The sequence below is a fragment of the Podarcis vaucheri genome (genome assembly GCF_965113315.1).
Source record: "Podarcis vaucheri genome assembly, chromosome: 14".
In the NCBI taxonomy this organism is placed as follows: Eukaryota; Metazoa; Chordata; class Lepidosauria; order Squamata; family Lacertidae; genus Podarcis; species Podarcis vaucheri.
In genome coordinates, this window is record NC_138752.1 from 46488022 (window position 1) to 46513546 (window position 25525).

A 25525-nucleotide genomic window follows, 5' to 3' on the forward strand; every position below is an offset into this window, starting at 1 on the left:
GTAGTTATTCGCCCATATTGACAGCTTGAAAGGAAAAAAAGGAAACCGTTCTCTTCCAGTTCACGAAAATTTTGCTATCTAGTCACCTGGAGCTGATTCATAATCACCACAGGTGATGAGTGGAGGAGACCGTATAGAAGCCCAAAGCAAAGTATGCCTCTTGTGGATTCGCCTCCGATATTCCGCCTTCCTCTTTCTTTGACCTAAATCTGTTAACTGGCCTGTTGTCATTGCTTTCAGAATTTGCTTAATTAGCGTTTGCCTGGATACATTGCATGGCTTGTGTGTGTGTGTGTTCATCATCATCATCCGTGTGTAACTGCATGCATGCATTTACACAGGGGTTGGGGAATCTGGATATTTTAAAAAACCCAAAATAATGCATTGTCATATTCAACCTTTTCAAAAGCCCTGCATTTAACATGATTAATAGATGCGGCGTAATCTGCTTTGTGCTGCATTACCTTTCAGGTTTTTATTTTTTGGCCATTTCTTTCCCTTGCCTAATTTACAGCATTGTCCCCTTGCTGAGTAAATGCTTCGACACTCTTGGTCCGGGGTTTGAGGGGGAGGGAGGAGTTCGTAGCAGGCCGTTCCAGAAGTATCGTGACCAGACTTTGATGGAGCATTGGACACACAGTGAAAAGAGTTGTGTTGCCCTCTGTTGCGGCCATCCGAAGAAAGGATTTCATCTGCAGCAACCAGCTGCCTTGTCCATCCAGAGGAGGCTTGATGGACAGCACCGGGCTAAACAAGGGGCAGGAAGAAACAGAGAGCTCAACATTTACTGCAGGCCGCTTCAGGCTTCTCATTCGCATCCCTTGCAGAGATAATCTCCAAAATGTTTGTAGACTGGAATGTGCAAAGCACGGGTGATGGGACACCCATGGCCTCCCCAGATGTTCTTGGACTCCAACTCCCATCAGCCCCAATAGCCAGAGATGATGGGAGTTGGAGTCCAGCAATGTATGGAGGGCTAGACGTATAAAATACCCAGTGCTGTGGTTCCCACCTCTTTACGCTGTGTGTGTTGTAGTAGAATGCTGACTAGAAAGCCCTGCGCGGCGTGCATTATAGTATACATGCATTTTTTAAAAAACAGAGATTATTTATCTGTAGGGGAGGGAATCAAGGCTGGACCTGCCTTGGCTGAAGCCTCTGTATGCATCTTGTGTGTGTCTGTTTACAGCGGAGAGACTTGTCCTCTTTCTGATGATAATGGTGTTTGAATCCGTTTTAGGGTGAGCTGGAGAAACAGCTGCTGCAGGCGAACCCCATCCTCGAAGCTTTCGGGAATGCCAAAACCGTGAAGAACGACAACTCTTCCCGATTCGTAAGTTGGAAGTGATATAATACTGCTTTGAATGTTATAGACCAAGTGGGACCTGACTATGAGCTATGGGGTGCCAACAAGAATGCACTGGGCCCAGCACATTCATTTGCTTCTGGGAAACTAAGCTACAAGGTGTATGGATCTCAATGGCACAGTGCTTGAAAGCATATCCATTGTCCCATACCCTCCGGCATTTATCCGATGAAAATAGGGATGTCCTAAGTAAAAGCTAGGGATGCGGGTGGCGCAGTGGGTTAAACCACAGAGCCTAGGACTTGCTGATCAGAAGGTCGGCGGTTCGAATCCCCACGACGAGGTGAGCTCCTGTTGCTCGGTCCCAGCTCCTGCCAACCTAGCAGTTCGAAAGCATGTCAAAGTGCAAGTAGATAAATAGGTACCACTCCGGCTGGAAGGTAAACGGTGTTTCCGTGCACTGCTCTGGTTCGCCGGAAGCGGCTTAGTCATGCTGGCCACATGACCCACGAAGCTGTACGCCGGCTCCCTCGGCCAATAAAGCGAGATGAGCGCTGCAACCCCAGAGCCGGTCACGACTGGACCTAATGGTTAGGGGTCCCTTTACCTTTACCTAAGTAAAAGCTGGACGTTCCTGTCTCAAATCAGAAATTGGGATGGCTTCTGTAAATCTGGGACAGACTCTGGAAAATATGCACAATTGGAGCTGGAGATCCCTGCTTGAATCCAGAAAAACAACGGCAATCACAATTCTCATCAGCCAAGCGAGGGGTTACCAGTGTGACCCCCCCAGTGCAATGGCCCCCTTAAGGTCTTCCTCTGGTACCCACAAAACCAGGGGGGCCCCTTCAGTGCCCTCTTGGTCATGAGGTGGTGAGAGTTACCCATTTCTCGCTCAGAAAGTACATAGAGCTGAAGGGAGAATCGGAAGAATTCTCTTCCTCTTTCAGCTCTATGTAATTTTTGAGGCTCAGTTCCACTGGATCCAACTTTTACACAGATCTCTCAGGGAAAACCGAACTCTGCATGCACACATGTTCTCTCTATCTGGGCAGCTGGGGGAGCTGATCTAGGAGAGGGCAAGCGGAGTGACCAGAGGGGGTGGCCCTCAAAAATTCAGATCCGCCCATGTGTCCAAAAATGGTTTTAGAACTACAGTCATACCTCATGTTACGTTTGCTTCATGTTATGTTTTTTCAGGTTGCGTCCCGCGGCGACCCGGAAGTACCGGAAAGGGTTACTTCCGGGTTTCGCCGCTCGCGCATGCGCAGACATGCAAAATGACATCACGCACATGCACAGAAGTGGTGAATTGCATGTGCGCAGACATGTTCTTTTCATGTTGCGAATGTGCCTCCGGAATGGACCCGTTCGCAACCAAAGGCACCACTGTATATCTCTGTGCAGAGTCCCTTCCAGCTAACCCCCTCCCAATTTCATTCTGATTAAGTTAGACTGGGGAAGCCTATAATTCTCATGTTGTGCTAGCAGGTATCAAAAGCCATCTTCTCTTATCACCGACAGGGCAAATTCATCCGCATCAACTTTGACGTAACCGGCTACATCGTGGGAGCAAACATAGAAACCTGTATCCTTTTTTTGGCACGTGGGATGGAACTTGGAGGAGTACGAGAAAGTTGTAATCAGAGCTCAGAGTTGTGCCTGAGAAAGGCAAACATTTCCAAGGCCGGGTGGGGAGAGGAGGCAGGAGGCTGATGTGGGTGGCTCTGTTTGGGGCTGATCCTGGCAGCTTTGCTGCCTTCGTTCATGGTGCAGATCTCGATTGGCTGCCGGTTGAGTTTGTGTGTCGCTTTGGGGAGGGCAAGAATGTGCTAGGTTCTCATGAAAGTGTGAATCAAAATGCCTAATTTCTTCCTCATCCCCAGATCAGGAAGAAGAGGCACTCCAAAAGCAGCGTGGACCCAGCGTGGTTCCTCAGGTCAGCTGACTCCAGAGGAGCAGCAATAGCTCCTTCTGGCCACCCAGAGTGGGGGCACTAAGCCACAGGAGAGAATAGGCTAGGACAGGGGTTAGCAAACTTTTTCATCAGGGGGCCGGTCCACTGTCCCTCAGACCTTGTGGGGGGGGGGGCGGACTATATTTTTTGGGGGAAATAATGCAAGAGCCCTGGGAGCCCCGGTGGCTGCTTACCTGTGTCTTGCTAACAGCAGGGACTGGTGGCGGCAGCAGTGGAGGGACGATGAGTGGTGTGCAAAAGGGCTCCAGAGAGGGGCTGCTTAAAATGGCGGCCGCTCAAGCGCTGCTGCTGCTGGCACCAACAAAGCCCAGCCCCCTTCCTCCTCTAGGCAGGGTGGGGAGAAACCAGGAGGAGGGAGGGAGGAGGCACTGCCACCACCGCCAAGGGAGGGAGAGGAAAAGAACATGCGCTGGCGATCCACCTGGCGATTCCTGGACTATCCGCAGGCTGGATCCAGAAGGCAATTGGGCCTGATCCGGAAGGCGGTTCCTGCTCTGTTCCGTGCCGGTTTAGTGCGGCGCACAGGAGCTGAGCAGGCAGCGGGGGTCCGTGGGCTGGTTAAATGACCCCCATGGGCTGCTTGTGGCCCGTGGGCCTTAGGTTGCTGACCCCTGGTTTAGGGCTTTCAAGGTCAGCACCAACACTTTGAATTGTGCTCGGAAATGTACTGGGAGCCAATGTAGGTCTTTCAAGACCAGTGTTATGTGGTCTCTGTGGTCTCTCCCAGTAACCAAGCTGAAATATCAACATTTCCAGTAAAAATTTGCTTTTCGTGCAGGAGTGGCTGCCAGCAGCGTTTTTCCTTGGGGCGGTGTTTGTGCAAAAGCGCTTTGTTTAAACAGAGAAACAAACAAATGAGCAGATTCAACCCCGTAGTCATCCTCTGCATAAATATCGAAACCAAATGAGTGAAGTCATTGGCAAAGCCGAAACTTCTGTGGAGCTGGAGGAGACACAGGAAAGGAGCACCTCCCTTATACAGGAAAGCTTAAATATCTGCAGTGGGGAGACGGAAGAAAAGGAGGAACATCGGGGAGAAACTCATTAACTTCATTGCAGCTGAAGCAAAGCAGAAAGCCAGAAGCGGGGCCAACATCTTAGCTGTGGAACTCATTGCTACAAGATGTTGCCATAGACCAGGGAACCTGAGGGCTGCATTCTGTCTGTGGGGAAACTTATGGGTGCTGGGCATGGCCAGAGACAAATGTAGGAGATCAGTAGATGAGATTCCAGCCATGTAAAAACCAGATAAGCTCACCCCCACCCTCTCCATCCGCTGTATTGGCAAGAAAGAGGCACATCCCAGCAAGGCAAAAGTGCTTAAGGAGCAGAGTATGGAGCAGAGTCGATGAGGGATATGGCTTTGGGAAAGTCCCAAGGGCCATATATCGAGGTTCTCCACTCCTGCCAATGACATCCCCAGAAAGGACTTTTAAGTGGTCTTGCTAAATCCATGCAGGGTATGTGTTCGGAAAAGGAGGGGGAATGTCACAGGGGGAATGGCTCCCTCTTCCAATACGGATGGTCCTGTGTTCAGCCCCAGGGACATTCAATTAAAATAAATTCAGGTTGGCACGAATGGGAAATCTCTCTCTCTGACTTAGATTCTGAAAGATGCTGCTATAATATATATATATATTAGAGAGCATTTATACCTTGCTCTTGAGTCAAAAGGAGCTCCCAGATGATGATGTTGTTGTTGTTTAGTCGTTTAGCTGTGTCCGACTCTTCATGACCCCATGGACCAGAGCACACCAGGCACTCCTGTCTTCCACTGCCTCCCGCAGTTTGGTCAAACTCATGCTGGTAGCTTCAAGAACACTGTCCAGCCATCTCGTCCTCTGTCATCCCCTTCTTCTTGTGCCCTCCATCTTTCCCAACATCAGGGTCTTTTCCAGGGAGCCTTCTCTTCTCATGAGGTGGCCAAAGTATTGGAGCCTCAGCTTCAGGATCTGTCCTTCCAGTGAGCACTCAGGGCTGATTTCCTTCAGAATGGAGAGGTTTGATCTTCTTGTAGTCCATGGGACTCTCAAGAGTCTCCTCCAGCACCAGAATTCGATGCTGCTAATATATATACACACACACACACACACACACACACAAATATATATATAGGAGAGCATTTATACCTTGCTCTTGAGTCAAAAGGAGCTCCCACATACAACCCATTAATACAGTCCTCACCCACAGTCTAGACCAGTGTTTTTCAACCTTTTTTAGGCAAAGGCACACTTGTTTCATGAAAAAAATCATGAGGCACACCACCACGGTGTGCGGAGAGGGAGATGTCAGAGCCCCACTGCTCTCTATGGGGAATCGGATGAGAGCAGACCGCCTGTCTGCTCTCATCCGATCCCATCCGATATGATCCCCACCCAGGATGGATGGAAAATAGGGTGGACACAGTCCGGCACCCGCCTAGTGGGCGAAAATTTGACTTTTTTTTTTAAAAAAAAATCTTTCGAATTTTTCAATTTTTCCCACGGCACACCAGGCAATATCTCGCAGCACACTAGTGTGCTGCGGAACAGTGGTTGAAAAACACTGGTCTAGACCAGGGTTTCCCAAACTTGGGTCTCCAACTGTTTTTGGACTACACTTCCCATCATCCTTGACCGCTGGTCCTGCTACCTAGGGATGATGGGAGTTGTAGTCCCCAAACAGCTGGAGACCCAAGTTTGGGAAAACCCTGGTCTAAACAAACATGGCGCACAAGGAAAGGAGTCAGGGAGGAAAGAGGAGGTGGAGAAATCAAACTCAGGCAGCAATTCTTAAAGCAGTTCTTATAATGACACAGCTGTCACAGTTCAGGGACCGGGAGGTGCCAGATGGAGATGGGCTTTTTGGGGGAAAGTGATGGAGTGAGTCTTCTGCTTCCCATCTCTCCCACTGAGATGGTCTGATGTAATGGCTGCCCCCAGTTGACAGCTGAGGGGAGAGGAGGCCAGATGCGGCTGGCCTGCCATGGGGCTCTTTATTAAAACAACTTTATTAGGTTACATATCCCAGCTTTCCACTACAGTGGTACCTTGGCTCCCAAACGCCTTGGTACTCAAACAACTTGGAACCCAAACACTGCAAACCCAGAAGTAAGTGTTTCAGTTGCAAACTTTTTTTCAGAAGCTGAATGTGCTCCATTTTGAGTGTTACAATTCCATTTTGAGTGTTATGCTGAGGTCTGTCTGTTTTTGTTATTTATTTTGCGTTTTTGCGGCTCTTTTTGTTTTGTTTTTGTGACTGTGCAGTTCAGCTACTGATTGATTGGTTGTGTAACTGCAGTACATTGTTTATTGCTTTCATTTTATGGATCAATGGTCTTGTTAGATAGTAAAAATCAGGTTAAATTGCTGTTTTAGGGGTTGTTTTCAAAAGTCTGGAACGGATTATTCCATTTTGCATTACTTTCTATGGGAAAGCGTGCCTTGGTTTTGGAATGCTTTGGTTTTGGAACAGACTTCCGGAACGGATTAAGTTTGAGAACCAAGGTACCACTGTATTAAATTAGCACTTAAGGTGGAGATCTGATGACGACAACAACAACAACAACAACAACAACAACAACAACAACAACAACAAAGCAATCCAATTGCTTTGCACAATTGAAACCATGTAGAACCTATGCAAGAGATACTATGGCAAGTAGTGAAAACTCCAGAGCCAATATTTAAAAGCACCCAAAGTTTCGCTTTTTTGCTTGCTTGCTTAACATTTGCCGACAGATTTGCTGGAAAAGTCCCGGGCCATCCGGCAAGCCCGAGATGAAAGGACCTTCCACATATTTTATTACCTGCTCGCTGGAGCCACGGAACAAATGAAGAGTAAGGCACTGGCAGTGACAGCTTCTGTTTCAAACCATCGGGGAGGGGCTGTATCTCAGTGGTAGAACTTTTCCTTTGCATGCAGAAGTTCCCAGCGGCATCCGTAAGCAAGACTGGGGGAAACTCCCTGCCTGGACCCCTGGGGAGACTCTGCCAGTCAGTGCAGAAAATACTAAGCTGGGTGGAAGATTGGTTCTGACTTGGTGCAGGCAACAACTGATTAACGCGCATCCAATTGACATGAAACCGCACATGCACGCATTGCAGCAACCCAGAAGTGGCCGGGAAAGTGGGCAGGGCAGGGGCATAATGGGGCAGGGTGGGCTTTGGGGTGGGGGCTACCCGGTTGGGAAAGGTTGGGCTAGAGGGTGAATGTTACAGGAGCATATATTGGGCCAAAGGGACCATGTTAGATTCATTCATTTCAATGGCTCTACTCTGAGCAGGACCGAGTTGGCTACAACCCTTCATTTCTGCATGTGCTTCATGGGCTGCCTTTTGAGGTTATAACCCACACAAAGCCGCTTGCAGTATGGCGGGGAGGACATAAATTACACTAAAACGTGCAGAATTTGTTATAAGAGGCATAAACCCCTGCAGTTTTCTTTTATAGCACTGGCTCGTCTCAATTCTGCTACTGTTCACTCTCTAGATGACCTGCTGCTCGAAGGTTTCAACAACTACACTTTCCTGTCTAATGGCTACGTGCCCATTCCCTCTCAGCAAGACGATGAGATGTTCCAGGAGACGCTGGAAGCTATGGGTATTATGGGCTTCAATGAGGAAGAGCAAGTTGGTAAGGAAGAAAGCAAAAAGCAGATGTTCTTTATCCATTTCTTTTCTTTCTGTATCCCGAAAACAACAATAATCTGTCACCCAGTGCAGGATGGATATTTAAGTGAGTGGTGATGGATGTTTAAAACTATCCTGATTTAGTCTGGTGAACTGCATCTCTCTCTTTTTTCGGTCTTTTATTTCATAGGAATAGTGGCATTTGGATCCAGGTTTTGCATGAAGGTATTTGAAAAGAGCCTTTCAGCAAAGCTGATATTGAGAGCGGTCCAGTTATATGCATTGAGCTTCCAGGCTTAAATTAGCTTTGCTGTAGGATTAGTTTCAGATACCTTGAAGCAAAATTGAAGAGAAAGGATTGTGATTTCCAACGTTAGGCTTGTAGTCTTTATTTTTACCATCTCAAGCCTCCTCTGCACTTCTTCAATGCCTGAGAGTGTTTATTTTAGCAACTATTCTAGTAACTGTTGGGGGGATTTTTGTTCACCAGAATTATGCTTGCAATTTACTGCCTTCTCTATTATAACCACGTCCCTGATTTCACCTGTGAAATGTTGGATGGTTTGTGGGTAGCGTGGAATTGGATGGTGTGTGCAATATGGGAGATTATTTTGTTAATGGAGGCCTAGATTAGGGAGGGGAGGAACCACTAACCCACAAATGGGTGGGGTCTGCAACTGGATTCCACAGAGCCTCTGGGTTTCTTCTTCCTGATTATCCGCTATTTAGAAGGAAGGGGAAAGGGCATTGATGATGTATGAAGTGTGCAATGGCAGCGCCTTCTGCATAAAGGCCTGTTGCAAGAAGCTGAAAGCAGAAGGGGAATTGCCTCGGAAGACATATGCTCCTTGCAAAAGCTGAAAAAGTTTTAAGTGGTGATTTTAAAGACTTCTCCTGAAGACGTGCTACTAATCAGCCTAGACCTCATCCTTTTCAGATATGGGACCCAACTTTAACCCAGATCTGGAAACTGGCTTCTCTATATTTTACCATCTATTCACTTGGTGATAGTCACAACCCAGCTCATATCAATGGGTTTCGACCCAAGGGATGAGGACCAAAGACATAGAGCCTTTTAGACATTGTTGAACTACAGCTCCCGCGAGCATGGCCAAAGACCGGGGGGCAGGGATAGGACTTGTGGTCCACTATCATTGGGAGGGCAACAGATTGGCTAAATCTGGCACAGAAAATACTGGGTTAGATCAGGGATGGGAAGTACGTGGCTTTCCAGATGTTGTCAGACACAACTCCCATCATCCCCATCTATCCACGATGCAGACTGGGGTTGATGGTAGCTGAAGGTCAACAATATCTGGAGCAGTGTCATAGCAGGGGTTACCAGCACCCTGCTGGTAAGAAAATAAGAGTTGTTCCATTGTCTGGAGAGGTTATTTCCTGGTTCGCATGGAGAAGCCATTTTCAATGGAGCCCAGAGACATAAGCACACAGCTGTATTGAGGCATCACTAGGCACTGAAATTTTGTGCCTTGGGCAACCGCCCCTTCTCCCCCTGCTATGCCACTGGTCTAGACGACTACCCCACTCCCCATCCCTGTGCTAGATGAACTGATGGCCTGACCTGGTCGAGGTAAAGTAAAAGATAAAGGACTCCTGAACAGTTAAGTCCACTCAAAGGTGACTATGGGGTTGCGGCGCTCATCTCACTTTTGGGCCGAGGGAGCCGGCGTTTGTCCACAGACAGTTTTCTGGGTCATGTGGCCAGCATGAATAAATCACTACCAGCGCATGGAGAACCGTGACAGGTGCCAGAGCATACGGAAAGACCGTTTACCTTCGTGTCGCAGTGGTACTTATTTATCTACTTGCACTGGTGTGCTTTCGAACTGCTAGGTTGGCAGAAGCTGGGACAGAGCAACGGGAGCTCACCCCATCGCGGGGATTCGAACCTTCCGATTAGCAAGCCCAAGAGGCTTGGTGGTTTAGACCACAGCGCCAAGCTTCAAATGTCTAGAACTCAGAAACTGTTTCCTTTACCACTCAGTCACATCAGAAACTTATGATCTGCATCTGTGCATTAGATTACATTACAGACTATTACGATTACAGACTATTGTATTTTAATATTTTGTTGGAAGCAACCCAGAGTGGCTGAGGAAACCCAGCCAGATGGGCGGGGTATAAATAATATATTGTTGTTGTTGCAGTGGCGTAGCGTGGGGGGTGCCAGGGGTGCCGGCCGCACCGGGCGCAACTTCTGGGGGGGGCGCGCTCGCTGCCTCCGGAGTCGCCGAAGAGCCTCGGGCGCAGGCTGTAGCGGAGCCGCATGTCTCGCAGCGCCCGGCTGAAGGCGCCCGGCAGGCAGCGGCTCTCAGCGCTCGCCGCGGAGGACGCGCCAGGCAGCCCCTCCTCACAGCCCCGCCTCCGCCGGTGCTGCTGCAGCTGCTGGGCCGTTGCATTTTCCTCGCCTCTCTGCCCCCCTCCTCCTCCGGGCAAGCGGCGTCGTTTGGGCAGCAGCGCCAGCAGCAACTCGCAGGTTAGGGGGTAGGGGGGGCGCAATTTACGTGCCTTGCCCCGGGTTAGGGGGCGCAAATTACTTGCGTTGCCCCGGGTGCTGACAACTCATGCTACGCCGCTGTGTTGTTGTTGTTGTTGTTGTTGTTAGATTGCAAATGAGAAACAAATTCAATTGCCATTGATTTCTCATCTACCGCTGATCATTTGCGCAGCTCTGATCAGTAACTTGTGCTGAATGAATGAGTTTTTTGAACATAGGACGCTGCCACAGAACATGTTGGACTGTTGACCCATCTAACTTGGTATTGTCTACACAGACTGGTAAGGGACGTGGGTGGCGCTGTGGGTTAAACCACAGAGCCTAGGACTTGCCGATCAGAAGGTTGGCGGTTCGAATCCCCGCGACGGGGTGAGCTACCTTTGCTCAGTCCCTGCTCCTGCCAACCTAGCAGTTTGAAAGCACGTCAAAGTGCAAGTAGATAAATAGGTACAGCTCCGGCGGGAAGGTAAATGGCGTTTCCGTGCGCTGCTCTGGTTCGCCAGAAGCGGCTTAGTCATGCTGGCCACATGACCCTGAAGCTGTATGCCGGCTCCCTCAGCCAGTAAAGCAAGATGAGTGCCGCAACCCCAGAGTTGGTCACGACTGGACCTAATGGTCAGGGGTCCCTTTACCTTTACACAGACTGGCAGCAGCTTTGCAGGGTTGGGCCTCTCCCAGCCCTACCTGAATCATGTATGATCACCATCAAGAATGAATTAGAATTTTTGTTGTTTTTTCAAAGGCAGCGTTTCTGCAGATTCAACACCGTTGATGAATTTTCCAGCACAGAGCAGTAGCTGGAAACCTGGGCTCTGAATGTTTGAGATGCAGCGAGGGAAAGATAAACTTTTTAAGCATTCCTGTGACAGGACTCTGCACAAACTCAGCAGAAGGGATTTGAACTTCAGCCAGGAAGTACCAGACAGATGACCATTTAAAGCTAGGATTTAGGGGGCTTCCAAGCACTGACGTCCAAGCAGAGAGCTGCAAGGAGATCGGGACATGGGAGTTCGGATTGGGATTTATTTTTTTATTTTTGTAAATAAAGAGAAGCGGCAGCTGTGTTGAAAATGTTTTATGACTGGAAGAAGAGGAGACATCAGTCAGATGAATTGTTTGCCGTGGTTGTTTTTCCAAATGCTCTTCCCCTTTTCTTTAAGGCTCTCTAACTGCATTTGGTGCCTAAGGGAACACGGTGTCTGTAGTTTTTCAGTCTGGTGACACCTACTGGCCCAGAAATATTACTGCCGTCTGCAGTATCCTCCAGACAGATTTTAAAGTGTATGTAACCGATCTTGAGATAAAAGATGCGAGAGTAAACAACTCAGAAATAAATTGTGGGCAGGGCGAACTCTGGGCTTAAGCTCAACAAATTTGGGGGTTGTCTAAAGAAAGTTCAACTTTTGGGGTGTCCTGGTTTTTACTTTCTGAAATAGAGGAACCCGAACATAAACTAATTTTACGTGTAAACATAGTATTATTAGTATTATTCTTAAGTATTTCTTCAGTTATATATCACCCTTTATCCAAAGATTCCAGGGTGGTGTGCAACATTATGAACATAATTTAGGCAGTATAATAATAAAAACATAATGCACAGCATTTAACAGGCCATAGGGTTGTAACCTGGAATTCTGAGTATGAGAGAGATGCACCCAATTGGCTCTCGCTCATCTTTGGGACTTGGAAGCTTAGGGGTTCATCCTGGGTACGAAATGTAAAACAGACCTTTCCATCAGACTGTGGTGGGGCTAAAACTCTTTTCTGAACCCCCTTGTTGACTGAGCGGAGTACGAATCTGTATAAATGTTCCAGCTTCTTAAAGATGTCTCCTTTACACCCATGCAGCGATGCTGAGAGTCGTCTCATCCGTTCTCCAGCTTGGTAACATCGTCTTCAAGAAAGAGAGGAACACAGACCAAGCTTCAATGCCAGACAACACAGGTATGACAGAGGACTGTGCAGGATTCAGATTTCTTCCCTCGTTGTGAGTCCCGCCCCCCTGCAAAAATGGACCATGTATAGTTTACAAGCAGCCATGCACACATGGCCTGTACCCAACAGAAGAAACTTGTATATCAATATTCAGCTTTTCATGGAAAACAAAACTCTGCTTTTCTGATGGTACATCTGACATCTCTTACTTGCAACTCAAATGGGGGAAAGATGCTGTATGAAATAGTGGGTGCACAAATCAGTCAGTTTTGGTTTCTCCACGTTTCCCATTCCCCCCACCCCAGTCTTAAATTCCTTTCTCCACATTTCTGCAGCGGTTTTGGTGTGGGGGGTTTTGTTTATAAAGAACCCTCCTGAAAATTCACCAGAATTTGGGTGAGAACTTCCCCTAACAAACACATTTTTGTATGGAGTTTTGACCGACTTACACATTTTCACAAACAGGTTTTCTGAATATAATGCATCTTGGTATGTTGTTTTCACCAATATGTGCAACTTGTGTACATGTTGGTTGGAGGAACTGCATTGCAAAATTCAGGGCATGTCGGATTTTGAAGGATAGTTGCGTTTTCGTCCCCACATTGGTTGGAAAAGTGCAACTTAGGTAGCTTCTTGTTCAAATGCAACCAAAATTGAATTTCTCCATGCAACCCTAGTATAAAATGACATTTCAAATCTCTTCTGAGAGCCAGTGTGGTGTAGTGGTTAAGAGTGGTGGACTCGTAATCTGGTGAACCGGGTTCAATTCCCCGCTCCTCCACATGCAGCTGCTGGGTGACCTTGGGCCAGTCACACTTCTCTGAAGTCTCTCAGCCCCACTCACCTCACAGTGTGTTTGTTGTGGGGGAGGAAGGGAAAGGAGAATGTTAGCCGCTTTGAGACTCCTTCGGGTAGTGATAAAGTAGGATATCAAACCCCAACTCTTCTTCTTCTTCTGTTCCAGCTGCACAAAAAGTGTGCCACCTTATGGGTATCAATGTGACAGATTTCACCCGGTCAATACTCACCCCAAGAATCAAGGTTGGCCGAGATGTTGTTCAGAAAGCTCAGACCAAGGAACAGGTAATGATGGCCTTCTTTCCCTTGTTTCCTCCGTTCTGGTCCTGGTCTTCAAAAGATCCAACACCCAGGCAATGGGAATTTCCCCCAGCCCAGACACCAATGATTGCCATGCGATAAAAGCTGGCTGTGGTTCCTTCATTGATTTTGGTCTTGCTTCCATTTAACTTTTTCAACAGGCTGATTTTGCAATAGAGGCCTTAGCCAAAGCAACGTATGAACGCCTTTTCCTTTGGATTCTGAGCCGGGTGAACAAAGCCCTGGACAAGACCAAGAGACAGGGAGCATCCTTCCTGGGAATCCTCGACATTGCTGGGTTTGAGATTTTTGAGGTATGCCCCCTTTATTCAGCCCAAGGTGACCAGAGCAGCTGACCTCAAGGCCAGCTCATTTTCTTGTGTTCCATGGTCAGTGCCGGATTTACATATAAGCTAAACAAGCTATAGCTTAGGGCCCCACTCTCTTGGGGGCCCCCCAAAATTTTAAAACACCTGGATGTACATTTCCAAAATATAACATAAAAAACAAATAAAATAGAACCTACATACAGCAAGAGTGTTTTGTGCTGTGTAGGCTCCTATGATGTAAGTAATGGGCGCCGCCTGCTAGCCTGCTCCTAAAATATCACTGGTTTGCTCATTTCTATATATAGGGTGCCTACATTCTGCATGCACTGGTTGCATGGCCACATGTGCAAATGGCTTTAGATACCTATTAGGTCCACAAATTACCATATAGCATATGTTGTTGTTGTTGTTTAGTCGTTTAGTCGTGTTTGACTCTTCGTGACCCCCTGGACCAGAGCACGCCAGGCACTCCTGTCTTCCACTGCCTCCCCCAGTTTGGTCAAACTCATGTTGGTAGCTTTGAGAACACTGTCCAACCATCTCGTCCTCTGTCGTCCCTTTCTCCTTGTGCCCTCCATCTTCCCCAACATCAGGGTCTTTTTCAGGGAATCTTCTCTTCTCAGGAGGTGGCCAAAGTATTGGAGCCTCAGCTTCAGGATCTGTCCTTCCAGTGAGCACTCAGGGCTGATTTCCTTCAGAATGGAGAGATTTGATCTTCTTGCAGTCCATGGGACTCTCAAGAGTCTCCTCCAGCACCAGAATTCAAAAGCATATATAGCTATCAATACAACACCAGAATTCAAAAGCATATATGCTATCAATACAAAAAACAGCGACAATTTGTTGTTGACAAAGGACAGCTGGACATATAAAGAGCCCCAATACCTTCAGTTGCTTAGGGCCTCTTCAAACCTAAATCAGGCCTTGTCCATGGTCCAATGCATTTTGCTGCCTGAGGCGAAGGGCATGGTGCATTGTCCCCAGTTCCCTGTACAGAAGCCAACTGGACTGGAGCTGAATCTTGTTCAATCCTGGTCCAATGGGGCAGTATCCTCTGGCGGAGATGGTGGTGGTGGGCTTCACTCAGAGGGGGCAGGCAGACTGTTCAGCACTTGCCGCTCTGCCCTCCAACACTTCACTGCTGTCCTCCGGCAACCCTGAGGCACGCGCCTCACTCTGCCTAATGATAGGGCTGGTCCTCTCCATACTGTTTGTGGGTTTATAAGCTTGTTGGTTTTATAAACTTTATGAACGTGTAGGTTTATAAAGAGACGAGTAAAGGTAAAGGTAAAGGGACCCCTGACCATTAGGTCCAGTTGTGGCCGACTCTGGGGTTGCGGCGCTTATCTTGCTTTATTGGCCAAGGGAGCCGGCGTACAGCTTCCGGGTCATGTGGCCAGCATGACTAAGCTGCTTCTGGCGAACCAGAGCAGTGCACGGAAACGGCGTTTACCTTCCCGCCAGAGCGGTACCTATTTATCTACTTGCACTTTGTGCTTTCGAACTGCTAGGTGGGCAGGAGCTGGGACCGAGCAACGGGAGCTCACCCCGTCGCGGGGATGCGAACCACCGACCTTCTGATCGGGCAGGTCATTGGCTCAGTGGTTTAACCCACAGCGCTACCCGCATCCCTTAAAAAAGACGAGTAGTCTTCGTTTATTAAGGTTTAAAAGCTCCAATTGTTTTGGTCTTACCTTGATTTAAGAAGATTAACGCTGTATATGGCTGCTGCTTCACCCCTGCTTTCTCCCCCCCCCACAGGTCAATTCTTTTGAGCAGTTGTGCATCAATTACACCAACGAGAAGCTCCAGCAGCTCTTCAACCACACAATGTTCATCCTTGAGCAAGAAGAGTACCAGAGGGAGGGCATCGAGTGGAACTTCATTGATTTTGGACTGGACCTGCAGCCCTGCATTGAGCTGATCGAAAGACCAGTAAGATTGCTTTGTCTAGAACATCTGGTTGAACATTCACCCATTACAACCATCTTCACAGAGCCAGTGTGGTGTAGTGGTTAAGAGCGGTGGACTCATAATCTGGTGAACCGGGTTCGCTTCCCCGCTCCTCCACCTGCAGCTGCTGGGTGACCTTGGGCCAGTCACACTTCTCTGAAGTCTCTCAGCCCCACTCACCTCACAGAGGGTTTGTTGTGGGGGAGGAAGGGAAAGGAGGTTGTGAGCCACTTTGAGACTCCTTAGGGTAGCAATAAAGCGGGATATCAAATCCAAACTCTTCAGAATTTCTTACAGTCTGGTCAGGTCTAAATTAAATTAAATTAAATTAAATTAAATTAAATTAAGCAATTCATTAAATTTAAACTATTGCATCAAGTGTGACTTGCTAAATTTCTCAGTATTAAATTTGACTTCTTATTTTTAACACACAGACACACAAAATGTATATCCCACCTTTCCCTCAAGGTGCCTAAGGTGGGATACAAGGTTCTTCCCCTCTCCCCATTTTGTCCTCACAACAGCCCTTTGAGGTAGGTTGGGCTAAGGAACAGTGCTGCTCTCCAGGCACTATTCCACCTCTCTAACCACTATACCACACTGACACCTTAGCATTGTATCACAGAGGATTGGCTACCTTGGGTATAATCCATCAATTGATCAATGGAAGCATTTGGCATCCAGAGGCTAATTTTAATCAGTTATGGTAAATTTTCCAGAGCCATCTGTTTGGCAATGGTAAGAACAGAATGCTGGACTAGATAGGCCTTTCACCTCACCCAGGAGGGCTGCTCTTAATTTCCTACGTTAATTTTTATCTCTGTGGCCATGGTTTAACAGAACCCGAGTTTAAAGAGCAGCGCAGGGCTGTTTGCAAAAGGACTTTCTAACAGCCCTATGCTGCTCTTTGAACCTCTAAAACTGGAGTTTCTAGGCCCAGTGTGGGCCTGTTTGAAAGACCTATTGCAAACAACCCCACGCTGCTCTTTAACCATCCTAAAACCAGCTGGTTTAGGAGGTTCAAAGAGCAGTGCAGGGCTGTTTGCAAAAGGGCTTTCAAACAGCCCTGCGTTGCACTTTGAGGTCTCAACAATTGGGGCTTCAAAGCGCAGCATCACCTGCTATCAATGATAGATGGCAACCCTGCCCACCTGTCAAATTTGACCTGCTAGGGCTTGAGGAGACAATGATCTGTCCTGTCTCCCCCCCCAAGACCCCCACTCCTCCTCTAAACAAATGAACACCGTTTTCTTTCCAGCTCTTTACCAAATGGACAGTAAATTTCAGCAGTCAACACCCAATATGTTGGGAAGGTCTCTCCCGAGAGGTGATCTGATGACGTTCTGTTCTTCTCCATTTCAGAATAACCCCCCTGGTGTCCTGGCCTTGCTGGATGAGGAGTGCTGGTTCCCCAAGGCCACGGACACCTCCTTTGTGGAGAAGCTGGGTAACGAACAAGGCAACCACCCCAAGTTCCAAAAGCAGAAGCAACTCAAGGACAAAACAGAGTTCTCTATCATTCATTACGCAGGAAAGGTAAGGGGCAGGACAGGGGCATCCGAATAGACAATTTCTTTCTTTTTCTAATTTTTTTAAATTTTATTTATTCTTAATAAATGATACAAAAAATGAAAATAAAATAAACTAACATGTACTGATACAAAAAGTAAAAATACATATACCCCTATACTACAGACACAAACCCTACATAACCCTGTGACTTCCCTCCACCGCTACTCAACTTCCTTTGGTTCAAATTTGAACATTGTCTTTTTTTCCATATAATTTTTATTAATTTCTTTTTTAACACAATATTTCCAACATTACAATAACAAATAACAAAAAAACCTCTTTGCTCTGCCGAGCTCATGACTTCCCTCCATCCCTTCAACCGGTTTTGTGTTTTCAAGTCTCTACAGTGGTACCTCTGATTACGTACTTAATTCATTCTGGAGGTCCATTCTTAACCTGAAATTGTTCTTAACCTGAAGCACCACTTTATAACCCTTTCTAATTATTATTCCCATTTATACTTTGCATACTTAATCCATGCATATCAACATATTCCTTTTAGAGCAGTGTTTTTCCATATATTCCTCGAAACATTGCCATTCTGATCTTAATTTTTTATTTGTCTGAAGTCTTAGGGCTGCTGTTAACCTTGCTAATTCTATAAATTCGCTTAAATTACATATCCAATCATCTTTGTGACAATTTCTTAACAGTGCACATACTTAGGGTTGCTTTCCTTTGATTTTTTTTGGGGGGAAAATAGCCCTACTTGCCATAGGTCTGTGTTTCCCCGGACATTTTGCTAATTCAGCAAAAATCCGCCTGGACTTCATTTTGCTGAGTGTTTCCCGGATGTGTCAGGGAAAACCCGGGCATATGGCAGCCCTACACATGCTGCCCCCTCCCTGCCCGCAGGCTGAAGCACTCAGGGACAGCGCAAAGGGTTGGCATGGGCAGGCCATTGCTGTGCCCCCCCCACGATTCCCCCACACCTGCTCTTCCTCTTCAGTGTTGCAACTTGCTTGTTCACCTACCTCTTGCTCTGGCCTGGAGGGTAATGAACAAGCAAATAACGGCAGAGGTGAGAAGGCGGAAGAGTCAGCTCCTGCTGCCTGCTTGCTCAATGACTCTGTCTGGTAGCAGTGATGGGACAGAGAAGCATCAGCAGTTGGCAGCAATGGCAGAGAGGAGGTAGACCAGGGGTCTGCAAGGCTTACCGGGTGTGGGCTGGATCACTCCTGCAGAGATCCTCCGTGGGCCGGACCGGCGCAGTGCAATGCCGGAAATCACTTCTGCGCATGCCCAGACACTGAAAATCGCACCTGCGCAGAAGCGATTTCTGGCGTCTGGGCATGCGCAGAAGTGATTTTCAGCACCGCAGACATGTGCAGATGTGATTTCCAGTGTCTGGGCATGTGCAGAAGCGATTTCTGGAGCCACAGAAGAGAGTCCCCGCACCGCGCTGTGCTGGTTTAGCGCAGCGCACAGGACTTGCCGAGTGGGCGGCTCGGTTCGGGGGTGGCTCTGTTGACATGCAGAGGGCCGGGAGGCCAGCTGATAAGCCCCAGCTGTGCCGTCTCCTTCCATCGGCCCATGCTTGACGTAAATCAGTGACCCGGACTTCAAAAGCCAGGGCACGCTATTAGCAGAGTGTACTGCGCACACAGAATAGGTGTGAGGCTTGTGAAGTCATGCTCTAACTACAGATTTATTAAACATAAATCAGAACAAAGAAACATGTCTCTCTCTCATGTCGTCTCAGAGAGAAAAGCAAAAGCTATACACAAATGGAAGTTCCCAGCATACTGTGCTGGAATGTAAACAGACATGTGTCACGCAACAATCTTATGCCTATTCCTTAAGGTGGAATGGAAATGTCAACAGGCTCATCGGCCGGTTAAGTGACCCTCATGGGCCGTTTCTGGCCCATGGGCCTTAGGTTGCTGACCTCTGAGGTAGACTCACAGAGGGAGGGCTGGTAAAACGTATAGGGACCCCTGACCATTAGGTCCAGTCGTGGCTGACTCTGGGGTTGCGACGCTCATCTCGCTTTATTGGCCGAGGGAGCCGGCGTACAGCTTCTGAGTCATGTGGCCAGCATGACTAAGCCGCTTCTGGTGAACCAGAGCAGTGCACGGAAACGCCGTTTACCTTCCCGCCGGAGTGGTACCTATTTATCTACGTGCACTTTGATGTGCTTTTGAACTGCTAGGCTGGCAGGAGCAGGGACCGAGCAACGGGAGCTCACCCCGTCGTGGGGATTTGAACTGCCGACCTTCTGATCGGCAAGTCCTAGTCTCTGTGGTTTAACCCACAGCGCCAATTTTCGCCTTTTACAGGGTGGCATATCTGCCCCTGCTAGAAGTTGCCAAGTGACAACTTGCAGTGACTCACACATGCTGGGTTTTTGTTTTTCCTGGAAGGTTAACTACAACGCCACCTCCTGGCTGACCAAGAACATGGATCCCTTGAATGACAACGTGACGTCCTTACTGAACCAGTCCTCCGAGAAGTTCGTGGCAGATCTCTGGAAAGATGGTAAGGACATGAAGCATGCAACGCCGTCCATTGAGCATAGGCCCTTCTTCATGCCAAACAGCTCCTCTTCCCCTGAAGCTTCCTCTAAAGGCTGAATGTATAGTCTCGGCTTTGTTTCAGTGGACCGCATCGTGGGGCTGGACCAGATGGCCAAGATGACGGAGAGTTCCCTCCCGAGCGCTTCCAAGACGAAGAAGGGCATGTTCCGGACGGTTGGGCAGCTGTACAAGGAGCAGCTGACGAAGCTCATGACCACCTTGAGGAACACCAGCCCCAACTTTGTCCGCTGCATCATCCCGAATCACGAAAAAAGGGTCAGTACTCTTCTGGTACTGAGAGCAGGCACATCCACTCCTTTTCCAAGTACAGCGGTACCTCGGTTTTCGAACTTACAGTGGTACCTTGGTACTCAAACGGCTTGGCTCCCGAACAAATCAGCTCCTGAACGCCACAAACCTGGAAGTGAGTGTTCTGGTTTGTGAACGTTTTTCGGAAGCTGAACGTCTGACATGGCTTCCACTTGAGTGCAGGAAGCTCCTGCAGCCAATCAGAAGCTGTGCCTTGGTTTTTGAGCAGTTTCGGGAGTTGGATGGACTCCTGGAACGGATTAAGTACATGAACCAAGGTATCACTGTAATCCATTCCAGAAGACCATTGGAGTTCTGAAACGTTCGAAAACTGAAAACTCAATAGCCAACAGCTAGGCCTTAGGATCTTGCACTCAGCAGAAGCCGCGTGGCATGTTTGACTTCTGAGGTATGTACGAAAACCAAAGCATTTACTTCCGGGCTTACGGTGTTCAAAAACCGAAATGTTCATCAACGGAGACATTCGAAAACAGAGGTATCACTGTACAGTGGTGCCCCGCAAGACGGAAAACCCGCTAGACGAAAGGGTTTTCCATTTTTGAGCTGCTTCGCAAGACGATTTTCCCTATGGGCTTGCTTTGCAAGACAAAAACGTCTTGCAAGTGTTCCGATTTTTTTTCGCTCCCCCCCTTTTTCTAAGCCGCTAAGCTGCTAATAGCCTTTTAGCCGCTAATCCGCTAAGCCGCTAATAGCCGCTAAGCCTTTAATAGCCGCTAAGCCTTTAATAGCCGCTAAACCGCTAATAGCGCTAATCCGCTAAGCCCCTAATAGGGTTGCTTTGCAAGACGAAAAAACCGCTAGACGAAGAGGCTTGCGGAACGGATTAATTTCATCTTGCGAGGCACCACTGTATTTGTTTATGCTTCAGAAAATCCCCCAGAGCAATTTGAGAACAAGAAACTGAAACCACAACGATAATATTAAACCAAACTGTTTTCAAAATGGAAAAGACAGCAACTAGAAAGCAGCCATGTAATTCGCCAAAATAAAAATAACACCTGAAGCCTAAGAAGAAGAAGAAGACCCCATGCATCTGGCTGGGTTTCCCCACTTGAGGGGAGGGTACAGATTAGGACCAGTGAGAGGATGTGGCCTTTGGAGTCGGGAAACTTCTCTGGGGAGAGCCCTGGGGAGTAGCTCTCCACTTTAGCAGCAGTTTCAGTTGGAAACCAATTGTTGCTATTGGAACAAAGCAATGCTTGCCCATTAGCAAGCAAGTCTTACTCTAGGAAAGGAACAGTCAAGAGCTCATGCACTCGATGCCCCATGTGATGCCAGGTGTGGAACAAGTGTGCGGTTTAGGGAGAACAGCCTTGTGGCCAGACATTCCCCACCCCTGCCCTAATGGACTAGTTTCCACTGTGCATGTGAAGCTGAGAATCTTTAATGGAGGAATCCCATCATTTTACCAAACTATGGTTCACATAATTGCTCCTTCAGAACCACTAGTTTTTAGTGTAGAAAAGCCTCTAGACGGAATTCTCTGCTCTGGTTTTGAAGCTTATTCACTTATATATTCCAGAAGTGTAAAAATGGGCATTTTGCAAACCCCTCCTGCCCCCTTTCCTATGCTGGGTGATGGAATTATAAAATAACGTCTCCCTGTTTTACAGTCCGGGAAGCTAGATGCTCACTTGGTCTTGGAGCAACTGAGATGCAACGGTGTTTTGGAAGGGATCCGAATCTGTCGCCAGGGTTTCCCTAACAGAATCGTCTTCCAGGAATTCCGCCAGCGGTAAGAGGCTTGCAAGGAGCAATAAGAATTCTGTTGGTTTTTTTTTTTTGGGGGGGGAGATATTGTGCAAGAGTTTCCCAAATCAGACCTGGGTCTAGGCATCTCAGTGACTGGGCTGCATGACTTGAACATGAGCAGGAGCAAATTGCTTGGGTTCCTGTAGCATGACAAAACTACAGGAGTATGGACGGTCTCAAAATGAAACTGTAGGCTCCAATTCACCAAGATCATCTCTTTTGAAAGGAATGGGAATTGTGCAATAGCACTGTTGCTATCAGTTTGTTTCATGGATCAGAGCTCAGGATTGTTATCGAAGGCTTTAATTAGGAACAGGCAAATCTGCCAGTTTTTGTTTCCCTCAATTTCTCCTTTTCCCAATCTTCAGTTCTCCACGTTTTTCCTTTTTTTATTTTATTAAGAATTCATCAGCATTTTAGTGTGCTTTTCTCCCAGTTTACCCATTTTTGTCTAATATACTTTGATTAACTTTTTACCTAATCTGTATTTCTCTTATATTGGCTGGATATATGAATGGAATTGCAAAACTCAAATTAGATAAATCGCAAACTAATGGAAGAAGTAAATTAGCAGGGATTCGCCCCAAAAATGTGCCAATAAACAAACAAACTAACTAACAAATAAATAAATAAATAAATATCAAATTATGGACATTAATAGGTTCACGGATAAATTGTAATTCAGAAGCGAGAGGGACTATACATTTTATGCCATGCCACATGTTTCATACCCAAGGATTTACATGATTTGGATCACGCCTATATTCAGATGTTGCAGAATTCAATGCTATTTTCAATGTGCTTTGCCCATAGCTATGAAATTCTTGCTGCAAATGCCATTCCGAAAGGATTTATGGATGGAAAGCAAGCATGTATACTCATGGTGAGCAAAGCCTTTTCACCCTTTGCTATATGTCCCTGTTTGCATGACTCTTGTCTTCTGTTACTTTCCTGCGCCACATTCCAACATGACCAGACTTCCTTTCACCTCTTTGTTTTCTTCCTTCTTTTTCTTGGCATTCCCTTAAGATGTTTCATTTTCTCCACTCCGGACCAACTCTGTGTTTTGGGACGTATCTTTTAAATACACCCCGTATTCCAGAATTCATTTATACAGTGGTGCTCTAATACTGTATAAATAAATACATGCCGTTTAAAAAACACACACACTGAGTTGCTCTGCGGCTTCCCCCAGATGATCCGTTTGTTGAGCATCCGTCCTGATTCGTTTGCACAAAGCTCACGTGGAGGGTTAGCTTATATCTGGTTTTTAATTGAACAGTACAAGTTGGTGTCTCTTCCCACCCCTATAGATCAAAGCCTTGGAACTTGACCCCAACCTGTACAGGATCGGGCAGAGCAAGATCTTCTTCAGAACCGGCGTCTTGGCTCATTTGGAAGAAGAGAGGGACCTGAAGATCACAGACGTCATCATCACTTTCCAGGCTCAATCCCGAGGCTACCTGGCAAGAAAGTACGGTTGTTTCCCAAGGAGCAACCAAAAACCAAACCAAAACAAAAAACCTAGGATGGGTGGGAGGCGCAGGATCACAAGCATCAAGCATGGTCACTCCCACAAGTGGTGTGACTTTGCTGGACCAGGTGCCCTGTGTAATGGGCCCACCGAAAGGACAGAGAGCTTTTGAACAGCTCATGCAAGCAAGCCAGCCTGCAAGGGGCAGGGCATTGTCAGAAGGGAGAGTCTGCAAAACTACCAGGCTCCTCCCACTTCAGCTCCTGCTCCAGGGCAGACTGTTTGCACATTGCATTTGCAGACTCCTGGTGGGTGTTTTCCTGTAACCAGAAGCCCCAAGTAAATTCCCCTTTACTGGACATTTTGCTGATCAAAATTGCTCTTCCTTGGGACGCAGGTGGCGCTGTGGGTTAAACCGCAGAGCCTAGGACTTGCCAATCAGAAGGTCGGCGGTTCGAATCCCCGTGACGGGGTGAGCTCCCGTTGCTTGGTCCCTGCTCCTGCCAACCTAGCAGTTCAAAAGCACGTCAAAGTGCAAGTAGATAAATAGGTACCGCTCCAGCAGAAAGGTAAACGGCGTTTCCGTGTGCTGCTCTGGTTCGCCAGAAGCGGCTTAGTCATGCTGGCCACATGACCCGGAAGCTGTACGCCGGCTCCCTCAGCCAATAAAGAGAGATGAGCGCCACAACCCCAGAGTCGGTCACGACTGGACCTAATGGTCAGGGGTCCCTTTACCTTTATCTTTATATGCAGCTGGGTGGGGTGTTTTACACGGATGGTGAAGGGTTGTATTCAATGCTAGTCATCTTCAGAGCAGATCCACTGAAATGAATGGACATTGGTCCATTAATCTGGGGAGTTTCCTTTAGACACAACACTAAGACTGTCCCATGCCAACATGCTTTTGCGAGGGTATAACAGATATCTGGCATGCACATGTTGTAGCAGTTGCTGAGGCGTGATTTCCCTTAGAAAGTAATGCAAAATGGATTAATTAGTTCCAGGACTTTAAAACCAACCCCTAAAACAGCAATTTTTACTATCTAATGATACTATCTAATGTTGTTCTGGGAGCGGCCACCGAGACCACATAACACCGGTCTTGAAAGACCTTCATTGACTCCCAGTACGTTTTCAAGCACAATTCAAAGTGTTGGTGCTCACCTTTAAAGCCCTAAACGGCCTCAGTCCTGTATACCTGAAGGAGTGTCTCCACCCCCATCGTTCTGCCCGGACGCTGAGGTCCAGCGCCGAGGGCCTTCTGGCAGTTCCCTCACTGCAAGAAGTGAACTTACAGGGAACCAGGCAGAGGGCCTTCTCGGTAGTTATGCCCTGTGGAACGCCCTTCCACCAGATGTCAAAGAGAAGAACAACTACCAGACTTTTAGAACACATCTGAAGGCAGCCCTCTTTAGGGAAGCTTTTAATGTTTAACAGACCACTGTATTTTAATATTTTGTTGGAAGCCGCCCAGAGAGGCTGGGGAAACCCAGCCAGATGGGCGGGGTATAAATATATTATTATTATTATTATTATTATTATTATTATTATTATTATTATTTTAACCATTCCCTTGGCTTTGGAACTTTTATCCATTTCACTCAGCGCTGGCTTCCGCACCGTCACAAAATCAAATTGGTTGCAAGAGAACTCCAAATAAACCAAAATAAAACCAAAAAAGCTAGCCCAAATAAGCCTAAATATCATCTCCGGGATGTGCAGGTGCCCTGCTAGGCCTTGGGATCTTGCACTCAGTGGAAGCTCCTGAGACCAGCGGAAACCGCACCGCATGTTCGGCTTCCCAAAAATGTTCTAAAACTGAAGCATTTACTTCCGGGTTTGCGATGTTCGAAAACCGGAACGTATGTCAACGGATACGTTCAAAAATTGAGGTATGACTGTATATTTCTCTCTTTCTGACCAGGGCTTTTGCCAAGAGGCAGCAGCAGTTAACCGCCATGAAGGTCATCCAAAGGAATTGTGCTGCTTACCTGAAGTTGAGGAACTGGCAGTGGTGGAGACTCTTCACCAAAGTAGGTTCCTTCCTTGGCTGCCCCTTCCTAGGGTTGCCCTGGCCAGGTGCTCTAGAAAGCCACTTCCGCCCTTTGGAGGAGGTGAAGTTGCGGGCGTCACGGCCCCACCACGCATGTGGCG

General features: G+C 47.5%; 1 protein-coding gene across 1 annotated transcript in view; it reads left to right on the top strand.

The window, feature by feature from the left end:
* Positions 1-25525, top strand: part of MYH11 (myosin heavy chain 11) — a 93547-nt gene that overhangs the window by 34030 nt on the left and 33992 nt on the right. Inside the window, exons 7-21 of the mRNA XM_082199977.1 lie at positions 1241-1333; positions 2831-2894; positions 7004-7102; positions 7755-7898; positions 12261-12356; positions 13312-13430; positions 13607-13759; positions 15536-15709; positions 17090-17263; positions 19663-19777; positions 19898-20091; positions 21759-21880; positions 22711-22780; positions 23211-23371; positions 25296-25404. Of these exons, the coding sequence (XP_082056103.1) occupies positions 1241-1333; positions 2831-2894; positions 7004-7102; positions 7755-7898; positions 12261-12356; positions 13312-13430; positions 13607-13759; positions 15536-15709; positions 17090-17263; positions 19663-19777; positions 19898-20091; positions 21759-21880; positions 22711-22780; positions 23211-23371; positions 25296-25404 (1887 nt within the window). The remainder of the gene's footprint in view (positions 1-1240; positions 1334-2830; positions 2895-7003; positions 7103-7754; positions 7899-12260; positions 12357-13311; positions 13431-13606; positions 13760-15535; positions 15710-17089; positions 17264-19662; positions 19778-19897; positions 20092-21758; positions 21881-22710; positions 22781-23210; positions 23372-25295; positions 25405-25525) is intronic.